Source organism: Diceros bicornis, chromosome 33 (assembly GCF_020826845.1).
Source record: "Diceros bicornis minor isolate mBicDic1 chromosome 33, mDicBic1.mat.cur, whole genome shotgun sequence".
NCBI classification, from domain to species: Eukaryota; Metazoa; Chordata; class Mammalia; order Perissodactyla; family Rhinocerotidae; genus Diceros; species Diceros bicornis.
In genome coordinates, this window is record NC_080772.1 from 20,945,337 (window position 1) to 20,972,274 (window position 26,938).

At 36.5% G+C, this 26,938-nt stretch overlaps 1 protein-coding gene across 1 annotated transcript in view; it reads left to right on the forward strand.

Moving 5' to 3' along the window:
• C33H8orf34 (chromosome 33 C8orf34 homolog) overlaps positions 1 to 26,938 on the forward strand; it is a 396,656-nt gene that overhangs the window by 337,076 nt on the left and 32,642 nt on the right. Inside the window, exon 11 of the mRNA XM_058528830.1 lies at positions 16,377 to 16,436. Coding sequence (XP_058384813.1) covers positions 16,377 to 16,436 — 60 coding nt within the window. The remainder of the gene's footprint in view (positions 1 to 16,376; positions 16,437 to 26,938) is intronic.

A 26,938-nucleotide genomic window follows, 5' to 3' on the forward strand; every position in this document is an offset into this window, starting at 1 on the left:
ATTTAATAGTTAGGCTTCCTTACCAAATGGTTATGACTTTCCTCAAAGGTTGGGACTTGTTCTAGACTCAATAGTAAAGGATATCGGACCTATATTTACTTTTCCTGTGACTATTTTAAGTAACATTGGCACAGCTCTGAACTTGCTGTCATTCTGTACAATAATGATGAAAGGAAAACTAATTATTTTAGTTTTAACTATTTGCATTTCCAAGAAGAGAGCCACAGCTTTCGAAGGAAGCACTATTTAAAAAATTCTATATAGACATGCATACATACACACACACACATATGTACACAGTTTGTATTCTTCTAAACCATTCTAACAAATATTTGCATATCTATAACCAAGCACCTTTTTTCACCTATCATGTACACATCCATTTTACTTAAGGGAGAAAAAAATATTAAATTGTCAGCTAATTTAAAGTTAATGTCTATTAACTATACAAGAGGATACTTCACCCCCATTCAGATGAAAATAACTATGGAGGATCTAGCTTTCCTTTTTCCGGGAGGAGTGAAATTTAGAAAAATGCAATTTTGAATTTTCTTTTTGCTCCACAAATGCCTTATTACCCCCATTGTTTAGTTCCCCACAATGTGGGACTTCAGGAACCAGTTGCCAGAAGTGAAAACTCCTCCAATATTAAACTCTTAAAAGACTCCTTGGCTGTGAAAAAATTACGTAGTGTGGATAACCTCCTCGCAGGTATACATGGATCTATTGAACATACATATACACGTGGAAGTCAATAACTGGTATTTGTATTTGACTACTGGTGGAAAATGTAGAGAAACTTATCTTTGATTTTTCTGAATGTGTTTCAGGTTATCTTGTTGCTATGGTCTGAATGTGTGTCCCCTCAAAAATTCATACGTTGAAATCCAATGTGATGGCGTTAGGAGGTAGGGCCTTTGGGAGATGATTAAGTTATGAAGGGGGAGCCCTCACTTATGGAATTAGTACCCTTATAAAAGAGACCCAAGATAGCTTTCTTGCCTGTTCCACCATGTAAGGATACAACTAAAAGAATGCGACCCAGAAGAGGGCCCTCACTCAACCATGTTGGCACCCTGATCTTGGACGTCTAGCCTCTAGAACTCTGAAAAATAAATTTCTGTTTTTTATAAATTACTCAGTCTATAGTATTTTGTTATAGAAGCCTGAATGGGCTAAGACGCTTGTAAACTCATGTTTGTTTTATATCTGTTGAATTCTTACATAAGGTTTTGAGAGGACTGACAGATAAGACTATTCTTAGAAAATGATTTAGTTTAGCATTGAATCAATGTGCTGTACTGACCTTCTAGGCTTAGTGCATTCGTTCATTCAACCAACATTTATTGAGCATCTTCTATTGTAAAGCACTCTATGAGGTACTGAGAATCGGGAAATAAAAGATATACTCCTTGCCATTCAAGAGCTTACGGTATTATGAGAAGGGCAGTTGAATGAACAGATGTTTGTGAGAGCACAGAAATGCTCTGACAGATGCGTACATAGTATGCGCATGGGGTGGGAAGGCATCTAATATAGCCTGCAGAGTGGGGAGTGATCAAAGACAGCTTCCAGGAGAAGGTGGTTCCTGGGTTGAGAGAGAAGTGAGTTACCAGGAAGGTTCACTACCACAGAGGGAGAGAACAGTCTGCCTGGGAGCCCACGTACAGTTGAGCACAGCTAGAGAAGTAGATGAGGGAAGAGGAGTGGGTGGAGTGAAGGCCATCATGTTAGAGTGCTGGGTCATAATCAAAGTGGGAATGATTTATTGAGTGCCTAGCACTGTACTTTATAGATATTATGCCTAATTTTTCAATTGAAAGCATTCTTATTCTTCTTATTCTCTCTTTACAACTGAAGAGAGAGAGACTTGGGGAGTCCAAGTGACTTGACTCAGAGTTACACACAAAAAAAGATTCAGACCCAATCTTGTCTCCAAAGACAATACTCTTTCTACTGATTCGGAGACTTGGCTTCCCAGGAGTGTTGAAGGACATCTTTATACCCAGAAAGCTTGAGGAGACACTAAATGATTCCAACACTTGCCCTTACTTCCTCCTCTTGGCAGAAATGAACTAATTTATCTGGGCATGGAGTTTTTGCAATATTATTTATTAAATTCTTATAAGAACCTAACACAAGCTTTGATTACTCACAGTAATTTTTTTTCTTTAAGTTACTTTACATACTTGACTGGGTTCATTGTCCACAATAATAATTTTCGTTCAGGTTTAATGTAAATAATTTGTTGGGCTGGCCCTTGTCTACCAAAACTAAGAAGTAGAAAATATTGGCACAATGTAATTGAGAGAGGACTGGATTAGGAATTCAGGTGGGACCTTAAATCAACCTTTGTAACAGTTGAAGCATTTGATTTATCTAATGCAATGGTTGATTTCTTTCTCTGTCTTCTGGAAATTTCTTAGGCTTCAAGACCATAGGATTCAAGACCTGCTGTACTTTAGAATTTTCTTAGTCTCAGTTTCTTCATCTGTAAAATAGAGATAATTATTTCGCAGGAATATTATGAGAATTGAGTACAGAGGTACATGTGCTTATCTATAGCAGCTACTAGATAAAGGCCGTTTTCCTTTCCTTTATCCAGACAACACGGTCAAAAGCAAAGCTAATTTTTGAAGACTTTTCCACCTCATTGTCCTGACTTAAATGCAGGGTTATAATTGTGGGAAGCAAAAATTAATCGAGTTTTATCCCCTCAGTTCCCATCAGTTTAGATGCCCAACTTTGGAACTTTAGGAAGAGATCAAGTTTCCTAAGAGAAGGAAATTTAACAGAAGAAGTTCAGCAGAAAAAGACTATGTCAACTCCTTCCTCAATGAGGAACTCCTTCTATAGTGCACTGTCCGGTCTTGCCCAAAGATTTCCCACAACAGCTCTTTCCTGAAACTTCCTGCTCCCACCCATATTTTATTACTGCTCTAAAACAATGCCTTTTCATTTTGAGAGAAATTCTGTCTCCACGAAACTTTCGTCAATACGCCCTAAATTTGCTTTCTGAACAAGAAAGAACTCTACTTTCCTCTCCATCTTTTAAATCTTAAGTTAGTTAAATACCACAGTCACTCTAAGTTTACTGTCCTTCTGATGAAAAACAACTTCTTCAGTCATCCCTTATATGACCTTCTTTTTAGACCTCCGTCCATTTTAATCACCTCTCCTTCCAACATACCAAACATAAGCACAACACTCTAACCGGATCAGCGATGTGCAATTCAACTACTAACAACTTAGAAGAGTTTATTATGCTTTCATTAATGATGCTTATTATTGAAATAACTTTTTCAGTAGCTTTCACTGCACTGCTGGTACACACTAAAGCTGTGGTTACCTAATGTTTCCCTCTTTTTTTATATGAACTCCTATCTGGCTATGTTTCTATAATTCTATATTTATGTGATTTTTTAAAGCATATTAGAGTATTTTACAATTAATTTCATTGGGTTAGTTTCAGCTCCTTGAAAAATTTGAAAATTTATTGTTGTGCATTGTTTTTTCTCACTAGCTGTCAAAGCTCTTTCTCCTCTACACAAGTGGCCAACATTTGCCTCCCGCTCACCTCCTTGGCTGCATGATTGTATGTGGCGGTCAGCCCTGAGTCTGGTGCTTGGCCAAATGAGTGATTAATGAGCCTCCCAACATTCCAAGGCAAAACTCTAGTTGGCAGGTGCCTTGATTAGCTTGATTTGTGTTGTCTCTGGGCTTCAAAGGGCATTCTACAAGAGTAACGAGAACTGTTTCCCAGGAGACTTGTGATCTTTAAAAATATTGAAGCTGCCTTTTTCATGACTTGGCTTCATTAAATCGATATGTTTAACTAACTGGCAGTGACCATAAGATGAGTTACATTTAACTGCTAACTTGCAATATTGCTCTGGGTTTGAGACAAGACTAAATAGTTTGGCTCTGAAGTTCATTGTCAAAAAGGATCCGGGATTTCAAGTGTTTATCTCAATTAACATGGAGAGTGTGTAAAATTAGGCTACACATGTTATAAGAATTATTTTTTCTCTTGAAATTTCTGGCTTTTAGATTCCCAGACCTGGCAGGAAATCTTTTTGGCTCTTCTGCTTCTGATCCTAGCTGTTTTCACAAAATGCAAACACATGCAAAAACATTGTAATAAACCTCAATGTTCAGTCATGTTCAGTAAGACTTCAAAAGATGTTTGCTTTGAACTTGGTTCTAAGGATGGGCATACCTTCATGAGAATGGAAGATATCTTCTTACTTTCTATGATGTGGTTTGGCCCTTTTCAGGGCCGCAAAATAAGCTTTGTTCTGCAAGACACATTAAATTCACTCTTTGGAATAAGGATTACTGGAGAAATTTCTTCCTATAGAACATCTTGGAGCTCTAGTCCCCAAAGGGGCAAGGGTTTTAGACCACAAAGGAAAAACTGGAGTGCATCAAAGAGACTTGGAACATCATCGCGAACTCCAGGCTCTGTGCCTTGTCTTAGCTTTAATGAAGCATTCAAATTGTGGTTCGTAAGGTTGTTGGGTGTTGAGTGATTCATATAAACTCTGGTATCTCTTCATAGCTTACAAAAATGTGAGGCTAGGCTGAAGGAGTGTAGTATTCCCTGTAGTGAGCAGAGTATGATTGCAAAGATACCTTCTATAAACAGGTCCCTCCACATCCTTTCCCACTTTATTTGCTTTCTTAGTTTTATCCAGCTTCCCTGATAATCACACTGCAAAACACTCTGCCTATCCTAGATAGGGCATCTGTTCATCCTAGATAGAACCTTTGCCCTTGACTCTCCTCAGACAGACCATTTTAGCTGGTGGGACTGAAGGTCTCTTTTGATAGGCAATTTCATTGGATCTCACTGCTTTATTCTTATTCTTATATTCTATTTTTAGTTTATTTTTGTTTATTTCTGTTTTGGGACCATTATCCAACTCAGTGCAAACATAGTCAATTTTTAAAATGTCTTTCTCTAGTTCATATTTGGACTATATTTTCTTTGGATCCTAAATAGATCTAAAATAGGAACTTTCTCCCTATCTCTTGCCACTAGAATCCCCCTGATTCTGTATTTCTAAAATATTCAAAACTTTTACACAGTCTTCCTTTCTGTGTTTTTAGCCACATCTTCTACTATGTTTTGGTTATTCAGCACCTTAAATTAGAAATTTGTGCTTTTTGTAATAATCCTCATCCATTCAATAAGTATTGTGGAATGACTCTTAGATGCCAAACCCTATGCTAAGTACAGTAGATAGTAAACAGACAGGTGTGTCTGCCATCAGAAAGCTTCAATGGTCCTTAAATCAGTTCAAGGCTGTGCCCCTCCGCATGGGATGAGGAGTCCCTGGGGTCAAGGGGACATACCCACCTAAAGCCTGATCATGTGCTGGGTACCAGGATCCTGGAACCAGGATCCAGGATTTGGGCAAGAGTGCCCAAATGATCCCAAGCCTGCTTCCTGGACATGCATGGGCCTCTTTCCCTAGTCTGTTCTTCCCTAGAGCTCAATTCTAGGCCTGAGGAGTGGGCAAGAGACAGTTGTTTTGGGAGGGTTTTATGAGCTTGGAGATGCAGGCAGGGATATCCAGACGCATGCTCACAAAACCTTTTGTGGTGTGGTGTGGGATCAGAGAAAAAGGGTCAAGGATATGGGGTTGAGGTCGGTGCTGCCATCCTGCTCTCCCTTTTCTACCAAGTTATAGTGCAGAACTCAAAGGAATGCAAGAATTCTGAATTTGAAGCTGGCCTACCAAGTCTGAATAAAAGTCAGACTATACTTTTTGTAATGGCATATTAAAATAATATGGCAGAATATATTTTATTGGCAAGGTGGACCTCTGTTTGACCTCTTGCTTCAGACCCCACAAATGTTAAGGGTGGATCTGTGGAGCTGACAATGTAGTAGAGACTACTTCAGGTCAAAGCAGTCAGTGTGGCAAATTCTTTAATTGCAGAGACTCATGGGAACATTTGGTGGGGTGGGGTGGAGGCAACACAAACGTGAGTCAGGGAAGTCTTCTTGGGACAAGTGGCACTGAACTTAGACTTGCCAAGAGTAGAGTGACATTGGGAAGATGGCATGGAATGCACAAAAGAATGGCTTGAGGAGGGAAGGAAGGACAGATGGAAGGAGAAAGGAGACAGAGAGACAGAGACAGAGACACTGACTGTTGGGGGATGGAGGTTATTCAGCATGACTGGAGGATTCGGGAAGGTCTTGAGATGAAGAAGAGAGGGTCAGGAACAAAGTCTTACTCCCTTTTCTCAACAATTAATTTCTCTTGACTTGTGTCACTTGCTTCTTTTTAGTTCTGATATCTGGGCTTTTTAAAGTCCCCTTAAACTCACCATCAGTCAACCTTCCATTTACTCCTGGATTTACTGCTGAAAACTTATTTATTTGTGAAGCCATTCAATAATTACCTGTCATTGAAAGCACAAGATTCTTTTAATGAAAGTGACACAAAAATAAAAATAGATAAACTGAAAAGTAGCATCCGATTTCCCCATGGTCAGGTCCCCTTCCCAGCTATATTCTTAAAGAATGACGCGTATCTCTAATTTGCCTACCTTACATAGTATAAGGTTGATTTTCCGTGTCTTTCATTCACTAAAAACCTCCTAATACTAGTACTAATACTTATTATCCTGATTAATAATGATGATAGACAGAGTTTATTCCTATCTTCTATGCTTTACAGACATTATTTCATTTAATCCTCACATAACCTGTGAGGCACATGGTGTTATCACCATTTACAGATGAGGAAATGGGGACCTAGGGAAGTTGTGTGGCTTGCCCAATGCACATGAGGATAACGGGCAGAGCTGGAGTATGAACCCATATTTGTTTGACCCCAAAGCCTGACTCTTGACTCTCCAGGACGTCACTCGTATTGTTATTGTTGGTATTGGCATTGTACCAATGCCCGGTATTGTTACTTCTGACAGTACATAGAATTAAGACCAAGTCTTAGTCCAGTGACCAGCCCATATTAAGCAAAGAAATATTGTACATAAACACAGGTGGTGAGTCTTGACGTTCTAGTGGGAATTGCCTTTTCAAATTATCCTAAAGAGAACAGGTAGAACTTCAGAGTTAGTAATTGTGATAGTTTGAATATGTTAAAGACCCATTATCTTCCCCTCCAAGTCACTTCTCTTATTTATTTGGAGGTCATCTCTTTTTCTTGGATAATTGATCATGCTTCTCCACATTTCCCCCAAGCCAGCCACAACTCTGCAGGTGATGCTGCTTATGGCATCAGCTACCAAGTTTGTGACAGGCTAGATAATGTTAATTCATGCATTTTGTTTATTTGGTTAGAACCTTAATTCTACAGATAGCATTCTCTTTGGACTACTTATGGGACCAATTAAAAAATAAAAAAATTAGTCCCCTTCAAATAAATGTGTTAAGGATTAAAAATACACTTTTGAGTTTAAAAATGCTTCTGCAATATATTGACTGCATTTATTTACATTTACAAGTCAGTGAAATAGAATTTTTCTCACACAGTTTAAATTATTCTATAGCCCTTTAATGTGTATTAAATAATGATGCAAAGACGTCGGAAATGTAAAACTGGTCTTTTTTGTTGTTGAATTAAAAAATCAGAGACATATGTTAAAAGAAACAAAGACAAAATTATTTGTGTCTATGCGTCTGTTAGCGAAATATGTTTCCTTCGACGTAGAGAAATGCCTGGTATTGTTACTTATCTGAAAAATCAATCATTTTTTAAAATTAAGGAAACATGGGCTGAGAAGAGGAGAGACATAAAAATCTTGCTATTTCACGAGCAATGGTATCAGTTTTCCTGCATGCTCCTATCTGAGTCACAGTTCAGGAAGTTGGTCACCTTAGCCATTTTGCAAAGACATAGGTTAATTTAATTTTAAAAGAATACATTGTATGTTTGGTTTAAATTATGAGGCTGCCATGCATATTTCACTGACCTTGGAGAATTTATACAGGTACTTTACAGATTCCAAAGTGACATCTATTGATTTTTTTAAAAGCTTAATGGAAGAGAATGTAAAGGCTTAATTATTTCAAATGGTAAAAATCAAAATTGCCCACTGCTTTTTATGAGGTCAGTGTTATAATTAGATTAGTTTAAGATTAAATCAGAATAAGAGTGTCCTTTAACTACTTTTCTAGATATATAACCAATAATTACCTCTTTACATAGACCAAAAGATTTGGATCAATAGATATGTGGCCATGGAGATGTAGCCAACAATAAATAGAGTATTATAACATTTCATTCTAATTTTTTTACGAGTTTCACTTAGACCTTACAATTATACCTATAAAAATATAGTTTACTATTAGAAATGGCTATCTGTTTATTTTAAAATGTATTTTTGTTGCAAAATAAAATATAAATATAGAAAATCACTCAAATCAAATGTATGGCTCAATTGCTCATGAGAACACTACCCAGGTCAAGAAAGAAAATTTGCCAGACAACTCAGAAATCACTTCAGTCCCAATTACAACCTCTACTCTCCCCACAAATAAAAACTATTCTAATTTTTATAATAATCAACTCCTTGCCTTGTAAAAGGAGCTTGATCATCCCAATATGCATCCCTTGACACTGTTGTTAACCTTGCCAGCTATTAAAGATCACGTACGTCTTTAAATCTCTTTTAGTCTATGGGGTCCTCCTCCTTCTCTTGCATTTTCTTACTATTTATCTGTTGAAGAACCCTGGCCATTTGAACTGTAGAGTCTTCCACAGTCTGGATTTTGCTAACTTCACATTCTTGGTGCAATTCAACATGTTCTTTGGTCCTCTATATTCGTCTGAAAATTATCTAGAAACTGGAGGGGCCAGCCTGGTGGCGCAAGTGGTTAAGTGCGCACGTTCCGCTGCGGTGGCCCAGGATTCGCCGGTTCGAATCCCGGGCGCACACAGATGCACTGCTTGGTGAGCCATGCTGTGGCGACGTCCCATATAAAGTGGAGGAAGGTGGGCATGGATGTTAGCCCACGGCCAGTCTTCCTCAGCAAAAAGAGGAGGATTGGCAGATGTTAGCTCAGGGCCAATCTTCCTCACAAAAAAAAAAAGAAAAAAGAAACTGGATAATGCTCCTCTTTGGCATGACTAGAGAAGATACGTAATATCTGGTCATTTTATCATCTTAGCAGCCATTGATGCTGAATGCCAATATCTATTTATTCATTGGTAGTTGCAAAGTGGTGATATTCTAATTCTATCATTTCTTTTGTATTTATTAGTTGGAATACTTTTGTTAAGAGACCCTTTCCCTCATTTACTGTTTGGTTAGCCAGTAACACAGTTCTCAGAGGAAAAAGAGAACACATACTTGGTTTCTCTTCTCTATTTACTAGTTTTCAAGATAATGAATAGGGTCCTTATTATCTTCTGAAGATAACCAATTCTTTCTTTAAACTTATTTGATAGGTTTCAACGAATGACAAGTATTATTATCATCACTAAAGCTCAAATTGTCCCATCTTTGGCTCATGAGAGCTTCTCCAAGTTTGTTTTTGGATCATTTCATCATGCTTCGGTAGTCTCTGATGGCTTCCTTGCTATTGGGTAGTACAAGATGTTCCAAGCTCATATTGTACATATCCTGCCCCAAACATGGAATCCACTAATTTTTTTGAAAAGCCCTAGTTTCTTTTAATGAGAAATGGTATTTCAAGACCACAAGCTGGATACTGGGGATACTCATTGTTACTGGTTGGTCATTATTTTTAGCCCATTTCAGTGGACTGTTAGTTCACATTGACACTTTCAGTTCAAACTAGAGAATACCAAGACTTTAATTCAACCTTGTTTTTTTACTTCCTTTTCTTCATACCAACAATTCTGGTTCTCAATGATAAAGGTAATATTGAAATTAGAATATTCCATAATAACTGATTTGTTTTATTCCATATTACACACAGCAGTCTCAGGGTAAAAATACCAATCTATCTACCAATATGAATACTGAAAACAAACAAAAAAATTACATATGCTTTCCCTATTGTCTCCTAATTATTTAATAGTTGTACAAAATCTGCATTGTCAAAGTATATAGTCATTGCATAATATCATACTATATTCTCTCCTTTTCAGTTGTCATGTGGTCTTAGTACTGGTCATTCTATAATTAATGCTCACCATCAATTCTTAGATCTTGGCATTTTGGTTTTCTGAAGCGTGTTCTCTACTAGATTGTAGGGCTTACATTTTCTTTTCTTTAGTATCTTAAATATATTATTTCATTTTTCTACCGGCATAAGTCACTGCTGTTAAAGTCTGATGATAATCTAAATATTTTCTTCTTAAAAGTCGTGATTTGTTTTTCTAGATGCCCAAAGGACTTTTCTTTTTCTTTAAAATATGTTATATCTTGAATGTATCATATCTAGAATACGTCTTGTGATAGTCATTCCGACTCACCATTGTCAAGTGTGCATTGCAGTACATAATTTCTTTTTTTATTATTATTTTAGGAAAATTTTCTTGAATTCTAAGTTTTTGTATTATTCTGTTTCATTTCTTTTATTTTCTCCCTTAAGGACTCCTATTACCCATATATTTTGCCTTCTCTGCTTATCTTCAATATTTGTCACTTTTCCTAAAATTCTTTTTTAAAAGTCTCTTTTATTAATTTCTTTTTGACTTTAAAAATTTCCCTCTTATTCATCTTCTATTTCTCTTAAGGCATCAGCTGTTGTGTCTGTTTCTTCTTATGTTCGTTGTATTTTAGTCTTTATTTCTGAAATCAAAAAAAGAACTTCTAACTCTTTACTGAAGTCTATGTCTCATATTTTTTAAAAGACCATTTTTGAATATTTCTGTATTGTGAAAATAATCACGCATAGCACTAGATTACCAAAAAATAATAAAAATGTACTTACTAATACATAGCAATTTCTTCAGTGGGTTTATTGCACAAACATTCAGTAATAATATCTACTTACTGATTTTAAAAGTGATTTAGCTCTTATATCCCACTATTTATAAACTTTGTGATTTGTATAGGCTCTGTGTGGATCTAGATCCAGCTAAGATCTACAGATTGTTTGTTTGTTTATTCATTCATTCGTTCTTCAAGCATTTACTTTTCTTCTATATTGCCAGGCTCTGTACCAGGAAGCAAAAATTAATAAAAACAGTTTTTATTTTTAATAAAAGTTGTGACTTTCCAAGATCTAATGGCTGAAAATTTGCTGTGTTGGCTCATTAAACCATTTTAGAAAGAATGAAAGAATACTCTTCTTTGTATGTGATAAGTGAGATGATATTAATCATTGATGTGATAAATTAATCAACACGTAGAGAAGACACACATGACTAGTACAATGAGTAGTTCAAGGTCAAATGGATTTTTCTAAAGTCAATTGACCAATAATATGTATCTCAGCCTGTTCTTTAAGTCAATGAAATTAAAAATCATTAACACTAGCCATCAATTCTCACAGCCCCACCCTCTCACCCTGTCCCTTCTCTTGTCTGACATCCACTGATAAGAGTCACCACTCTCCCAAACGGGGAGCCTCTCATTACTGGCTTTGCCCTTCCACATTTTTTACAAGGGATTGAAGGAAAGGAAAGAAAAAAAAATGCTTTTTTTTTTTTTTTTTGGCAACTGAATAGTCACGTTTCATAAAATAACAAGGAATACTAAAAGGCTTTAAATTATTTACAATTTAACATTATTAGTAATAGTCATTAGTCCCATAATTGCCCCTACCCTTTTTCATTCTTTTAAAGTAAGTCTGTAAGACACGAGCATTACCACTAATGAACTATTTAGCTTAACATGAAAAAATTGGAAGAAAAATGTAAATTGTTTTCATTTTAACTTAGAAGCTGGTTATGTGCTTAGGGATTGCCTATTATTCATCCCTTCTGAGGGGATAAATCTGGCTTCTGATCACACCTTAGGTTGCTGATTCCTGGTGCAGACACAACCTGTAGCAAAGTGGAAATTGGAAGCAGAGTGACTCATGACATCTTATCTTAAAATGCCACTGTCTTTTTAGCTCTTAGCAATGCTGAAGCAGTCGAGCATCTTCTCTGTGGGACAAAGTTGTCATTTTCAGAGTGAGGTGGTCTGCAATGGTGCTATATTTGTTCATAAGATTGTGGACAAACTTTCAGAAGAAAAATTTTAACTTAGTATGCAAAGACATTGTGGCCAATTAAACAGAAACAGCATCTATTTATATAAGTAAGTCTGAAAACATTCATAACTATTAATTTATTGACTAGGTCAATTATTTGAAAGACTTTTGAGCTTTCTGAAAATGTCTGAGTTTCTAAAATATTGCACCCAGTTTTCAACTAATTGGTAATTTATCACTGCCTGTTACTTGGACATCAGTAGTAGTTGCTGCCTATAGAGTTTCCCAGAGTTTGGAAAGCTGAAATGCAATCTCTCCATCATCTGTCACCAATTCAGTAACCCTGTGTAATAATGCAATTAGAAAACACAATGTATAACCATCGTATTAGCGGCTATATTATAGGAAATTATAGTATAAAATTAGGAAGTGACACATGATGTTGATATCTCTACATCTAAAAGTACAGTACACATTTCAGTGCATGGTTTAATTGTGCCCTTCATTGTAATACTTGTGGTTTCATTTATTTGCTCTGTCGTGTCTGAGCCCTTCAATGAAATCTTTGTGTATCCAGTGGCTACAACAGTTCCCAGCACTTGATAGTTCTCAATTCATGCTTGTTAAATAAATGAAATGCTAGGTGCCTTTTCCTCCTATTTTTTTCCATGAAACCTTGGGCTTACCTATATCAAGTAATCTTGCTCTATAGTCTAATAAATTGTATATCTGTTTTCTCAAGGTCAACTTTTTATGCTAGAGATTAGTTCTTGTTCACTTCTTTGTTCCCATACCTAGCATAGTATGTGGCACACAATAGGTGCTTAACAAATGCTTGTGGAATAAACAATGGGTGACATTTTATGGATCCCTTGGGTTTGGAAATGCCCTGGCCATTCATACTAAGCTCTTGTTCTTCTGTGGGTTCTAAATACATCAGGTACTTCCTTAGAGAGTGTTTTGTGTGTTAGGATTATTGTTCAGTTTCGTGGGAAGGAAGATCATTCTGGTGGAAGTAGGGCTCTCACGGAACTTTCTTTGAAGGAAATTAGAAGTTTTAGACACAAAATGTTTATGAATAAATGTACTCTACGTGTAAGTGCAATTCTGTATGCATTTTGTCTGAGGATTAGTAAAAGGTGAATAAAAAGTACTTATTGAAACAAGAGAAGAATGGGATAGTGAAAAATGGCAGTGGATTCAGGAGAGTGTGGGTCTAGTCCTAGCTCTCTCTCCAGGGTATTCCATTTCACCGAGAATGTTTCCTTAACTGGAAAATAAGTAGGGTAGCGACTACAGCCTTCATCTCTAACAGCCACGATCCCATGTCATATGTCATGCAGTCATCGTATCAGCCTCTTTTTTTTTCTTTTTCTGAATTTATACTATATTTTGTAATCCTCATTTAAAACATTTTTATCTCAACTGTGGTTATATTAAGATTCATAAGTGAAACCACATTTCAGGAAATACCTTTTCTTCCTTTTTTTTAAGGCATAGTTTCCATGTATTCTGCCCTTTCCCTCCTTCACACGCCCTTGTCTGCCTCCCTTGTGTCCCCTTTCTTCTCTTTGTTTTTCAAGGGAAATTGCATTTGGGTATTTTTGATTCATTTCCAGGTGATTACCAAAATATTATGTTGTTAGAATGACTTGATATTTAAAATGCTGAGTCTTTAAAACTAAGAAAGGAATGACTAAAGTTGATAGCTTTGTACTTTGGAAGGGATTTTATTTCCATAGCGCCCCCAACTGGAGAAGGAGGGAAGGTCAGCATTTCCGTAGTCCTGTGTTGGAAATGGGGAACCTGAGACAGACATGTTGAATCAAGCCTCTTGATTAGGACCATCTCTTTTGACCCTAAGACTCAGAGATCCTGATATCTTGTTCTTTGCTTTGTCCACTTGGCCCTGTGCCACATTTGTATTCCTCTCTGCAAAGTGTTCATTTCCTCTGTATTTTCCTCCTAGAGTTTTTTACTTCATACTCCTAATTCATCAGTGCCATCCATGTCAGGGATTTATGAATGGCAGTTATAGCCAAACTCCAATCTGTGTGGCCTTGAAACAAATGGTGTTGTGTGGGTTTCTCATTTTCTTTGGTGTAGATATTGAAAAAGATTCAGCACTGTGGGAAGAAGCAAACCTGTCAAGAAACCTTAGTAGCGCACAGAGTGCTTTAGTTATAGCCAACCACGGAGAAAACCCTTAATCATCACGAGGTCTTAGCGTAAGACTGCAAATGTCCAGACAAATTGGGAAAACCATTGCATTCTAGCTCCAAGGAAACAAATCACCCTCTTTGGTGAGCACCCAGGGACTGCTCTGCAGCATCTCTCTGTTAGCCCTCAGATGTGCAGAGGCCAGCCGGGAAGGCCCCAGATGCTGGCCCTTCCAGAAAGCAGATGTGTCACAACAAGCAGTTCACCACTTCTTCCTCTTATGCCTAGCAACCGAGGTGGAGGGGAAAGGATTATTAGCATCCAAAGACTAGTTCTGCCATATAGAAGAGCCAAATTGGAAGAGCCCACAGCATTCCTTCTAGACTAGTGGTCCAAATGAGGGCAGATAGTGTAGCAAGTTCAACTGTAAAAAGTAGTTTAGCTGAAGAAAGTCTCCAGCCTTCTCTGTATGCTTTGAGTTAAATTCTTGACAGTTTGGAGGATTTATATAGATTTGATTTTTCCTAATAGTTTATGTTTTAGCTTAAGTAAATATAATTATCCTATCTCTTTCATTATCTTATCCATTGAGAATCCCACAAACTTGGAGGCATTTGGAAACATTTGAACTGCAGCATATTAATTTTTTGCTAGTGGAAACCATGATTGGGGAAAAAATATTACGACATCTGTGATTTCTAAGCTTTTAGGAATACCAACACTTTATTCCTAGCTTAACTTTTGTTTTGAAATAAGCATACTTTTTTTTTAACCTCCTCAAAGTACTTTGGAGTATACATCACAATTTTTATTTACATAAAGTAAATTTAATTTTTTTTTTCTTTTTGTGAGGAAGATCAGCCCTGAGCTAACATCAATTGCCAATCCTCCTCCTTTTTTTTTCCCCAAAGCCCCAGTAGATAGTTGTACGTCATAGTTGCACATCCTTCTAGTTGCTGTATGTGGGACGCCCCCTCAGCATGGCCTGACAAGTGGTGTGTCGGTGCGCATCGGAGATCTGAACCCCAGGCCGCCAGTAGCGGAGCGCGCGCACTTAACCGCTAAGCTGCCGGGCCGGCCCCTAAATTTAATTTTTTATGTTTTAAAATTTTCATTTCAGCAAGGTAGAAGAGTGTCAGAGTTGAATCCAGTCCCAGCCGTGGTTTGCCTGGCTCCTTGACTGTGAGCGCTTCACTCGGCCTCTCCTGACTTCAATTTCTTTATGTATCAGATTGACCTGAGGATGTGTTGCTCTTAAGTTGTAGTGAAAAAACAATCAAATGAGATAATATATGTGAGGGCCTTTGAAAAGTTAAAAAAAGAGGATCCTTGAAAAGTTAGAAACCATTATAAGCTGTATTTACACTTATTTAGTTATCTTTTAAACACATGTGTTCTGGAATTTATCATTTCATGATATCTCAGAATTTATTTCCAAATGTCTCTGGCCATGTAGTATAAAAATATAACTTATCCAAACTAACAAGTTGTTTGACACTTTTGATTCACCAGTGTTTAGATGAGTTTGGGATATATGTTTAATTTCATGTTTTAAATTTCAATGATTTAAATCTCAATGATTACTAGCGCTCAGTGAAATGTTAGTAAAAGACACAAATAATGGAGAATTTACTAATAATATACAAGGAAGGTGAGAAAGACTGGACATAAACATTTGGAAAAGGGCAGGTTAATCACCTGTACCCTTTCCATAAAATATTTTTAAGTCTGTGTGTTAGGTCTTCACACAGATTTACAGAATACAGAATTAGTGATTTTTTTCTTAATCTAATTTTAAGAACATATTTATAAAATTAATAATAGAAAATTTTATATTAGTCATTTAGCATTCTGTCCTAAGATTTAGTTAGCTATTCGAAGTGGTTATTTCTTTATGTGACCTAAAATCCACCTAAAAGATATATTGTCGCCTTGAAAAAAGTTATCTACTTCAGAGTAAGAAGTTGCCAAACTGATAATCCCACAAGTATCAACTGAGAGAGTGGGGGAATAATAACGATTTGATGTTGTGCCCAGGTTTCTCTACTCTCCCTGATCCATCTTCTACGGTTCTTTCCCTCTCCTTCTGACCTTTTCAACCTGTCTTCCACTTTGCCTCTAGGGAGAAGTCTCCAGTGGAGGACAGTCATTGAAAAGCTACACGGAAGAAGTGAGTCTTAAGGTAGCCTTGTAACAAAGTCTGAAATCAGTCTGTCATATAGGATGGAGCTCTCATTGGGCTTTCTCCATCTGCCTTTAGGATTCCTGGCCTATCCCATTCACTGGTCATGCCCGCAAAAACAAGATAATAAATAATATGTCATCAAAATGATTTTTGTTCCTCACTGGTAGAGAGATACTCTATAATAACTCACTCATCCTGAGAATGAAGGTAAAACTGCATAAACCTAGAGTTATCATATATTTTCACTCACAAACATTTGTTGATATCCTAATAAATGAGAAACACATGTTTTATGTTGGCCATGCACAAAGTAATAAGGCATGATCATTGCTCTCATGGAAAGAACAATCTATACCAACTTGGCATTCATTCATGTGGCAAATGCTCATCAAGGACATTATTTGTGCAAGCCATTAAGCAAAGTGCTATCTTGACAATTAAAATGAATGGTAGATTTTTGTTGAAAAATCGTTTAGACTTCTGGATTTATTTTGGAGATATCCAAGGGTGTGCTGTGTCACAGGATGTGTCTTTGGGCTGTCTGCAAATGGTATTTGGGAACTTTCAGATAAACCAGTGGATAGAATCCATAAAACTTGACCTAAAGCCAAACCACAGTGGTCACTAAATTAGCCATCTGAATCTGTTGCAGGTGAAGGGAACTGGGAAACAGTTTGGTGATGATATCATAGAAGAACTAAATATTTAGTTTGAATATTGCTTCTCAGCAAGACAGAATCCGTTTCTCTAAATATTTTATTCTTGCCTGCATGAATCCATTCAAAACCCATTTTGAGGGGCCTACTGAATGTGCTATGTAGTCCATACATTTATTCAGAACAGCGTACCCATACTTCAACCCACACTCGCTTCCAAGTATCACCTGGACAGGAAAATCAGAGTGTATAGCACCCATTAAGTCACTAATATCTCTGGTTTGTGCCCTTATGGGGGGTGGTTGAAGTTTTGCCAAAGGCACATGGAGAAGGGATAACAAAAGGAAGGAAAAGACATAACTGGGTAGATTTTCTGAGTTCAGGTTAGAAAAATCAAATTATGTGGGGCAAAATATTGGCAGGCTGGAGCACCACCTTTAAATTTCAATTTAATGAATTTGATGTAGAAATTGAGTAGAATACATTAAAGCAATTAATGTTGCCAAGGAGAGGCAGACACTATTTTCAATGTGCACACCAATAGAATTTCCCTTTAGGATTCTGTGTTTGCTCAAGGTTTTGGCTCAGCATTCTCCACTTGGTGGTAGGACTGGGGGTGATGGGCCACCTACACAAGAAGGGTGCCTGATGCCCCTTGTAATGTGTCCTATTGAGGTCTAGCACCGTGAAGGAAGGGGAGCACTGAGGTGCTGGTACAGGAAATGGGCTGCATACAGATGATAGAACTTTTTTTTTTTGTGAGGAAGATCAGCTCTGAGCTAACATCTGCCAATCATCCTCTTTTTGCTGAGGAGGACTGGCCCTGGGCTAACATCCATGCCCATCTTCCTCCACTTTATATGGGACTCTGCCACAGCATGGCTTGCCAAGTGGTGCGATGGTGCACCCCCGGGGATCCGAACCGGTGAACCCCAGGCCGCCGCAGTGGAGCGCGTGCACTTAACCGCTTGCGCCACCGGGCCGGCCCCAGATGATAGAACTTTTAAAATGTCTTATTCTAATTTTGTAGTTCTTATCCAAGAAAAAGATCTTTATTTTCTCCATCATGATTGTGCAATCTACATGTATGTGTTTTATGCAGTTGTAAATGCTTAATGTAATGAGAAGGTTGAGAATGTGTGACTTTTCATTGGAGGTGCTGGCAGGACATGGCTCCTTAGTGTTGTCCTCTGACTAGCAACTTCCGTCGTCACCTGGGGGCTTGTAAGAAAGGCAAAATCACACCATATCCAAAAATCAAAATCTCCATTCTAACAAGATCCTGATGTGATTCATAAATACCCTGACATTTGAGAAGCAATGTCCTGACACGTTCTTTTCAATGTTATTTCTAGAGAATAACTGGGTACATCATGGAAAATCCCCAATTGTGTATAATATAGGTAAAGAGAAAACCTTTATTTATAAATTTATGAGTTTTTTTATTCATTTACTCTCAAGAATAATATTTTCGGTTGATTGGGCGTATAAAATCTCTCTAGCTTATAGGATTCATTACTGACTTGCAGTTTGAATTTACAAGTATGTGCAAACTGCATATAAGCCTTGCCATTTTTTAGGGGTTCAGTATCACATAGTGTTTTTATTTAACATTGTTGATATTTAGATTTTAGCTTTTTTAAAACAAACAAGTGATCATCCATTATAGTAAAACTATAAGTATGATCTTGATTAGTGGACCATTATCTTTTTAACAGATGGTTTCTTTCCGCAGACAATAATCCATTTGGTCCTTAGGAAACATATATTCGAATTCTTCTCCGTTGAGAACATGTTAAGAATGTGCGCCATAAAATGATGTTTTTTGTTTTTTCTCACTTGTGCTTTTATTTCACTTTTGCCCTCTTTCTTTATGTTAGGAGAATCAGCAAACAATAAAGAACAGTATTTATAAATGTTAGAAACATTGAAGTTAAAACTGAGCTAGCAAACATTTGCTTTTATTTACTGCACACTAAAACTCAAATAAACCAGAGTGTTTACGTTTTTAATATATTTAACATTTCTTGCTAAAGTTTGAACAACTCTCTGCAGATCAAAGTCTCTGTTTTTTTTTTTATTTAGTCTTATAATTAGACAGAATCAGAACCACATGACATTAGACAATTCTGTTTAGACCTAAAATAAAACTAAAGAGAGGACATGGTCTCCTCTACAAGTAAAGCTAAAATACTACATTTTCTATTTTTTAATCTATTATGTTTCCAGAATAGGATTTGTGTTTTTGACTTTAAAAAAACAAGATATATTTTAATAGTCTACTTTTCCTAATTCTCAAAATGGTTCTGACAGTTAGATTTTAAAAAATTACATATTTGTTACATATAAGGCATTGATGAGTCAGGTAAGAATAATCATAATTTCACATTGCAGAAATTTTAGCTTTTAGAATCATAATATTAACATTCATTTAAAATACATATAAAATTTAAAACAACTATCAAAATCAAATACACTCAAAGTTGGATTGTCATGCCTTTTACAGAGAAGTTAATCCAATTAAAATAGCACATTTCCCAGATGAATAATTGAGAAGCAGCATACTGTACTGGTTAAAAATCCCCTAATCTTTAGAGAAATTTGTTAATTTAAATATATATTCGTCAGATAAGTATTGTCAACTTAAATGGTTGAGAAAAACTATAAAGAACTAAAGACTGAAGTTAATGGTTTTTAAAACATTTAAAAAACAGTTTAGAGCAGTTCCTCACAACTCCAGGAAGTTAGCTGGTGAAGGCCGGAGGCAACATCCAGAGGAGTGTGAACTAGCTCGAGGTGTCGAGTGGCAGCTTCACAGTCTTTCAGCGTGTCAGACAGGAGGAGAAGCCTGTGCAGTAGGCAGGCCTTTTTCAAATCTGTCAAGCTGGGTTTTGCCAGCTGTGCCATCTGAACTGGAAAGGGGATCAGTTCTATGCTACAAAATATCTTAGAATCACTTCTCATGCCAATTTTGACCTGTCTTATTTCTCCTGTGTTGTATTCCGTGATCACTAGTGTCATGAAGTTCTGACTACACTTCTGATGGAAATGCATGACATCATTTCCTTATAATAAGTAAGATATAATTTACTTTTTATCAGACAGAGGGATTTACTTTTTAAAAATTGAAATAACTCTTATTTAGTATCATAGTTTTATTACACTTAAGAAACTAGGGAACAAGGATTATCTTCAAGAAAACCCTAATTTGTCTTTGACATTCGTTAAGAATTAATATTTGTTGTTAAAGGATAATAATTTTTTTTAAGTTATAATTATGACTTCATACAGATATAAAATGGACACGTGAAAGTTTTTTTTGACTCATTAATTAATTCTCCAGTGAAAAGGAGAATTGAAGTCCTCACATATATAGTCAATTAAGAAATACTGAAATGAAGTTATAAATACTGTAGATGCAAAAACTGGCAAGACTGATCAATATCCATAGGGTAAAAATCAGTTGCATTCAAATGGATGCAATTTATGGACGGGAATTACTTACACTACTATCAATTTCTATGAATTACGTGGTTGTAAAATAGCTCAAAGTCAATGAAAGACCCAGATCTTCCATAGAATCAGATAACTGGAAGGATATGCTAGAAAAATGACTTTTCATTGACCATACCCAATAATCTTTCATCCATTTCAAAGTCTTTTACAATTTTATCCTACAATTTCATTGGAGAGAAAAGCTAGCAAATGGAATGAATTAAGAAATAAAATGGAGTGCAATCTCAATGCATAGTGAAGTGTAGCAAATTTCTGAGATAAATTTATTTTAGCAGCTTGCATTTATGTTGTAATTCTTTTCACAATCTACCATATTTTTCTAATTTTTGATTATTACTCCTCTTTTCTTTTCCCTAATCCTATTAGTTCAAACTTATAGCTTCACAAACTTATTACTTCCCTCTGCCTATGTTTTAATTGCCCTTTTACAATTCTCAAAAGAAATGGGCTATAGAAGTATAATTTACCAAAAAATTATGAATTTCAGCCTGATAATACAAGACATTTCATTAACAAATACAAAAAGAAAGGTATTTTCAAACTTTATTAATTTAAGTATATAAATTATACAAAGAGAATTTCATTTTTAAAGGAAGTATAGGCTTAATTCTTTGTCATTCAAAGCAGTCTATTAAATATATTTAGAGTTAAGTATAATTTTGTTTTGCTTTATATGTCTTGGGGAAGAGGGAGAATCCCCCTCTGCCCTTTCCCTTAAGGTTCTTATGGCTGGCCAAATAATTAAAAGACAGGTTAGCAGGAGAAAATAATACCAAGTTTAATAACATATATACATGGGAGAAACCAGGGAAACTGAGTTTCTCAACACAATAGTGGCGATTCTCATCTTAAATACCATCTTCAGCTAAAGACAAAGGAGGATGTTGGGGGTGAGGAGGGAGAAAGAAGGGAGACAGAAATTATGGTAACCAAGGGTATGCAGATTTAAGTCCTCTCCTTCTGTACTGATAAGAGTTTCCACAGATAAGGCCATCCCCCCTCTTCCTAATACAGAGAGGGAGATACCTTTACAAATGGAGATTTCCCTTATAAATGTAAATGTTTGTCTGGCAACTCTTCACAGGGCCACCTAGAGAATGTGGTCTGGGAGAGACAGAATTTTTGATAAGATAGGCTTGTTGGTGCCTTTCCTATTGTAACAACTATTTTACATTTTATTATAGCCATCATATGATAGTAACTTCTTCCTGAAACAGGCCATCTATGTTAAATTATTTAGGCAGTTTGGGGGAGGTCAAATGTCCATCAAAGAAAATAATCAAGGTAAAGAGATATATTTCAGGGTGGCCAATTTTGATCTCCCACATATGCAACATGCTTCAGAAATCTTTTAAAATAAAAATGATTAATCCTTCTTGAAAGATAGAAGCTGATGTTTTGTGCATTATTTTCATACTTAACCAAAGGGAGAGAAATAGTTAATTGCCTCAGAATTAAAGTATTCAATGGTGAAAATTTGACCAAAAGAGATATTTTTTTCCTTAAATATACTGAACTTCCATGGCCACATATGACATAAATCACTGACTGATTGCATTTAGAGAATCCAAAAATAAGCTATCCATGTGGAATAACAATATTGCTGGAGTTTATAAAGCCCTTATTCTGTTAGCAGATAAAGTGATATGTTGATATAAGGCTAGCAACTGCTCTCCATATGATATGTGTCACTATTTCCCACTATTTCTAGTCCTTGGACATTTATATACTTATGGTGAAAGTGTTTTAGAAAAAGGATAAATGACATTTCTTCTAAAAGCAGCCCAGAGAGCTTGCTCTTGGGAATATGAAAGAGTTTGTACTAGACTCAGACACAGTTTAATATTCTTGTAGAAAAATTTTTGAATAAGTTGGCAAAGAGGAACATGTCAGCTCTTGTTCTAAAAAATGTTCAAGATTTTAGTTCCTTGATTCTATCAAAAAGAATTATAAGTAGTCTGATGGGCTGAGCTTTGAACGTACATAGTACTGCCTGTCAGCATTGATAAAGCAAGTAAGTGCATTATATCACTAGCTGATTTCAAGGGAAAACCAAAGTAAAACATTTAAATGATCTATTAATAGTAATATTTGTACTATCGCTACGATTCCAACAACTCAACATTTTAAAGTTCTTCCCAAACTACATATTTTACCAAATTAATGTTCCATTTGTACTTTATGTAATTTGCAGTAAACAGAGAATAGTTGAATGCTGCTTATCTGTTCAAGGAGTAAAGCCATTAAAACCAAAAACCAGTCAGTAGTCTTGCTTAATATTCTGAACTATTGTGGGAAAAAGTAACACAATTAACTTATTAGTCATATCTTCGCTTATGAAAGCCCATTTTAGTATTTGGGCCAAAAAAGCTAAATAACCAAAATACATTTTTAATTAAAAATGTTTTTTTCAAGATCACTTTAAACTTTTCTGTTTTAAATGAAGAGCTTTAGCCATTTGATTTTACCTTACAAAACCACAAAGATCATTTTTCATATTTCTTCTTTTAACATCAGAGCCTGCATGTTCTCTTTTTGAAAAGCTGTAGGAATGTGATTTCCTTTTCTATTATATGAAAATTTTTGAAATTTAACTTCTGGTGTCCTCTATATGGTTATGGAATTTTAAATCCAAGATTTTTTTACATTAATGCTGTTTATTTGGTGTATAGCCCTACAAAGCCAAATCTAATAACTGAGAAATTTGAAGGAAAAAAAAAGTTAAATCCTAAAACTGAACACTGTTTTATACCTAAATTGTACATTCCAAGATTGAATATCTTTAATTATTTGCTGACTTCCCTTACAATAGTCCATTTAGCGCCTCTCACATTCTACTGACTCTCTAAAGGAATCTAGATCTAGAAGTTGACTATTTGTGAAGTTCTAGAGATCATCTTATCCAGTGCCTTCACCCCTTCATTCTATCCCAGGAGGGGAAGTGACATGCCCTGGATCGACCAGGATAAAAAGCTATGACTCCTGACACCTGGGGCCAGGACTTTTCACTGCAAAGCACCTCTCTCGTAGGATACGAATTTAAGTTTTGGGGCCAGCCTGGTGGTGTAGCTGTTAAGTGCATGCGCTCTGCTGCAGCGGCCCGGGGTTCGCCGGTTAGGATCCCGGGCGCACACCGATGCACCGCTTGTCAAGCCATGTTGTGGCAGCTTCTCATAAAAAGTAGAGGAAGATGGGCACGGATGTTAGCCCAGGGCCAATCTTCTTCAGCAAAAAGGGGAGGATTGGCATCAGATGTTAGCTCAGGGCTGGTCTTCCTTCAAAAAAAAAAAAAAAATTTAAGTTTTAATCTGATTAGCAGACTATTTTCAAGAGTCACTGGTGCTAAAGGAGTTTTTTTATTTTAAAGATGAAGATCATTTTTGAAACCTTGTTTTGTTATTTCAATTTTTTAAATGAACCTTTTTATTTTAGAACAATTTTAGATTTACAGAATTATTGCAAAGATAATAGAGAGAGTTCCTATATACCTCTCCCCCAGTTGCAACTATTATTATTACCTTACATTAGCGTGAAACATTTGTCACAATTAATAAACCAATATTGATATGTTATTAGTAACTAAGGCTGTACTTGATTCAAGTTTCCTCAGTGTTTCCCTAGTGTCCTTTTACTGTCCCCAGATCCCATCTTATAAACACATTATATTTAGTAGTTATATCTCCTTAGGCTTTTCTTGCTTGTGGCCATTTCTCAGACTTCCCTTGTGTTTGTGACTGTAAGAGTTTTGAAGAGTATTGGTCAGACATTTTGTTGATTGTCCCTCAATTGAGATTTGTATGATATTTTTCTCATGGCTAGACTGGGATAATGTGTTTTTAGGAGGAAAATAATAGAGGTAAAATTCCATTTTCATCCCATCCTATCAAGGGTACATGCTATCAACAGGAATTATTGCTGTTGATGTTGACCTTAATCACCTGGCCTCAGATAGCATTTGTCAGGTTTCTCCACTATAAAGTTACTCTTTTTGCTTTCCCTCTCCGTATTGTACTCTTTGGAAGAAAGTCACTATACACAGCCCACACTGAAGGAGTGGGAAGTTATTGTCCACTTCCTTAAGGATGAAGTAGCTACATAAATTATTGAAATCTTTCTGCATGGCATATTTGTCTATTCTTGCCCATTCTTTTATTTTTATCAGAATAGACGCATAGATATTTATTTTATGCTTTGGGTAATAACCTAATTCTACTTGATTTATTTTGTTGCTCAAATTGTTCCAGCTTTGGCCACTGAGAGATTTTTCAATTGGCTCCTTTATCCCTCTGATATACACCCATCATTTTGTGTGCGTCTATGTGTGTCTGTGTGTATGTGCTAGCACTTTCTTGCTTTTTGGCACTATAAGATGCTCCAGGCTTATCTTGTATATTTACTGCCTCAGTCCAAGAATGAGTCGTTTCTCCAAGGATCCTGGTTCTTTCATTGAAAAATGGTGTTAGAAACCAAGATCTGGGTCGTCATTGTGTTCATTGCTATTGGGGTATCATTGTATCTAAGTCCTCTCAGCTACCAGAGTAAGGAGATATATGTGTGAATGGTAACCTATGTATATGTAAATATCTATAAATATTTCTATATGTAGCCATCTGTATATATAGTAAGCTAAACCTGAGTTCATACTGATGTCTCCAACTCGAATACATTACATGTGGATCATTCTAGCGTTGCTTGTCTGTAAACTCCCACTTTAACAGTGAGAAACTTGAATTCTACCATCTGCCATCAATTTACTTCGTTGTTTAATTCCAAACATATATATAGTGGTTTCAGAATTGTTACCTTGTATGCCCACAGGAAACAACTTTATCAGCTAGGGTACAGTGCTTATGTACAGTTCCTTTTGCTTTCTTTTTTTTTTTTTTTTTTTGTGAGGAAGATCAGCCCTGAGCTAACATCCCTGCTAATCCTCCTCTTTTTGCTGAGGAAGACCAGCTCTGAGCTAACATCTATTGCCAATCCTCCTCCCTTTTTCCCCCAAAGCCTCAGTAGATAGTTGTATGTCATAGTTGCACATCCTTCTAGTTGCTGTATGTGGGACGCGGCCTCAGCATGGCCGGAGAAGCGGTGTGCTGGTGCGCGCCTGGGATCCGAACCCGGGCCGCCAGTAGCGGAGCGTGCGCACTTAACCACTAAGCCACGGGGCCGGCCCTCCTTTTGCTTTTGATCTTACAGACTCTACTCATTTTCAAAGTTCCTTAGGTCAGCACCTTGTTCTCCTACCCTCTTCAGCAAGGTTATTTCATACACCTTTAATGAATTTAGATTCTTTTTTAGTAGTTTGCTTCCATCCTGGGATGCCTTAACCTTCTAATTGATTTTTTTCATTTGCATACATTAAGGTTTACTCTGTGATGTGGTTCTATGGGTTTTGACAAGTGGTTAATATCTTGTATTTACCATTATGATATCATACAGAACAGTTTCACTTGCCTAAAGTATCCCCTGTGCTTCACCTATTCAACCCCTAACCCTCTTCCCAAGCTCCTAGAAAACTGTGCTTTTTTTGAAGCTCTAGATTGGGACTAAACATATCCAGAGGTAACCATCACAATCAAGAGATGGCAGATAGGTTGTTTCTCTCATACAGGAATTATTTTAAACAAAATGGACATTTAATGTTTGATGATGTCATGTTTCTTAGAGATCAGGGGTCATGAGCCTTTATTTTTTATTTATTTATTTTTTTGTGAGGAAGATCAGCCCTGAGCTAACATCCATGCCAATCCTCTTCTTTTTGCTGAGGAAGACCGGACCTGAGCCAACATCTATTGCCAATCCTCCTCCTTTTTTTTTTCCCCCAAAGCCCCAGTAGATAGTTGTATGTTATAGCTGCACATCCTTCCAGTTGCTGTATGTGGGATGTGGCCTCAGCATGGCCGGAGAAGTGGTGCATCAGTGCGCACCCGGGATCCGAACCCGGGCCGCCAGTAGCGGAGAGCGTGCACTTAACCGCTAAACCACGGGGCTGGCCCCATGAGCCTTTATTTTTGTCTTGTTAGTATTTGAACAAAATAAAGCAAAATATCTCAAGTTGGAGAAAAAGATCATTGAAAGAGGGGGAAGATAATGAATGAATCTGAGAGGTCAAAAGAGTGAATTGAGAGGTCATATTGATTTTATACCTTTAATTTTCAAAATATGTCTGAAAAGATTTTCTTAAATCATGATTCAATAAATTTTAAATTGTTACTTATATTTTCTTCTAAAGGGTATCCATTCTTTCTTCCTCCTTCCTTTCTACTGATGGGGAACAAAATTTGCCACCCTAAAATGTGTCTCTTTAACATAAGGATTATTTTAGGC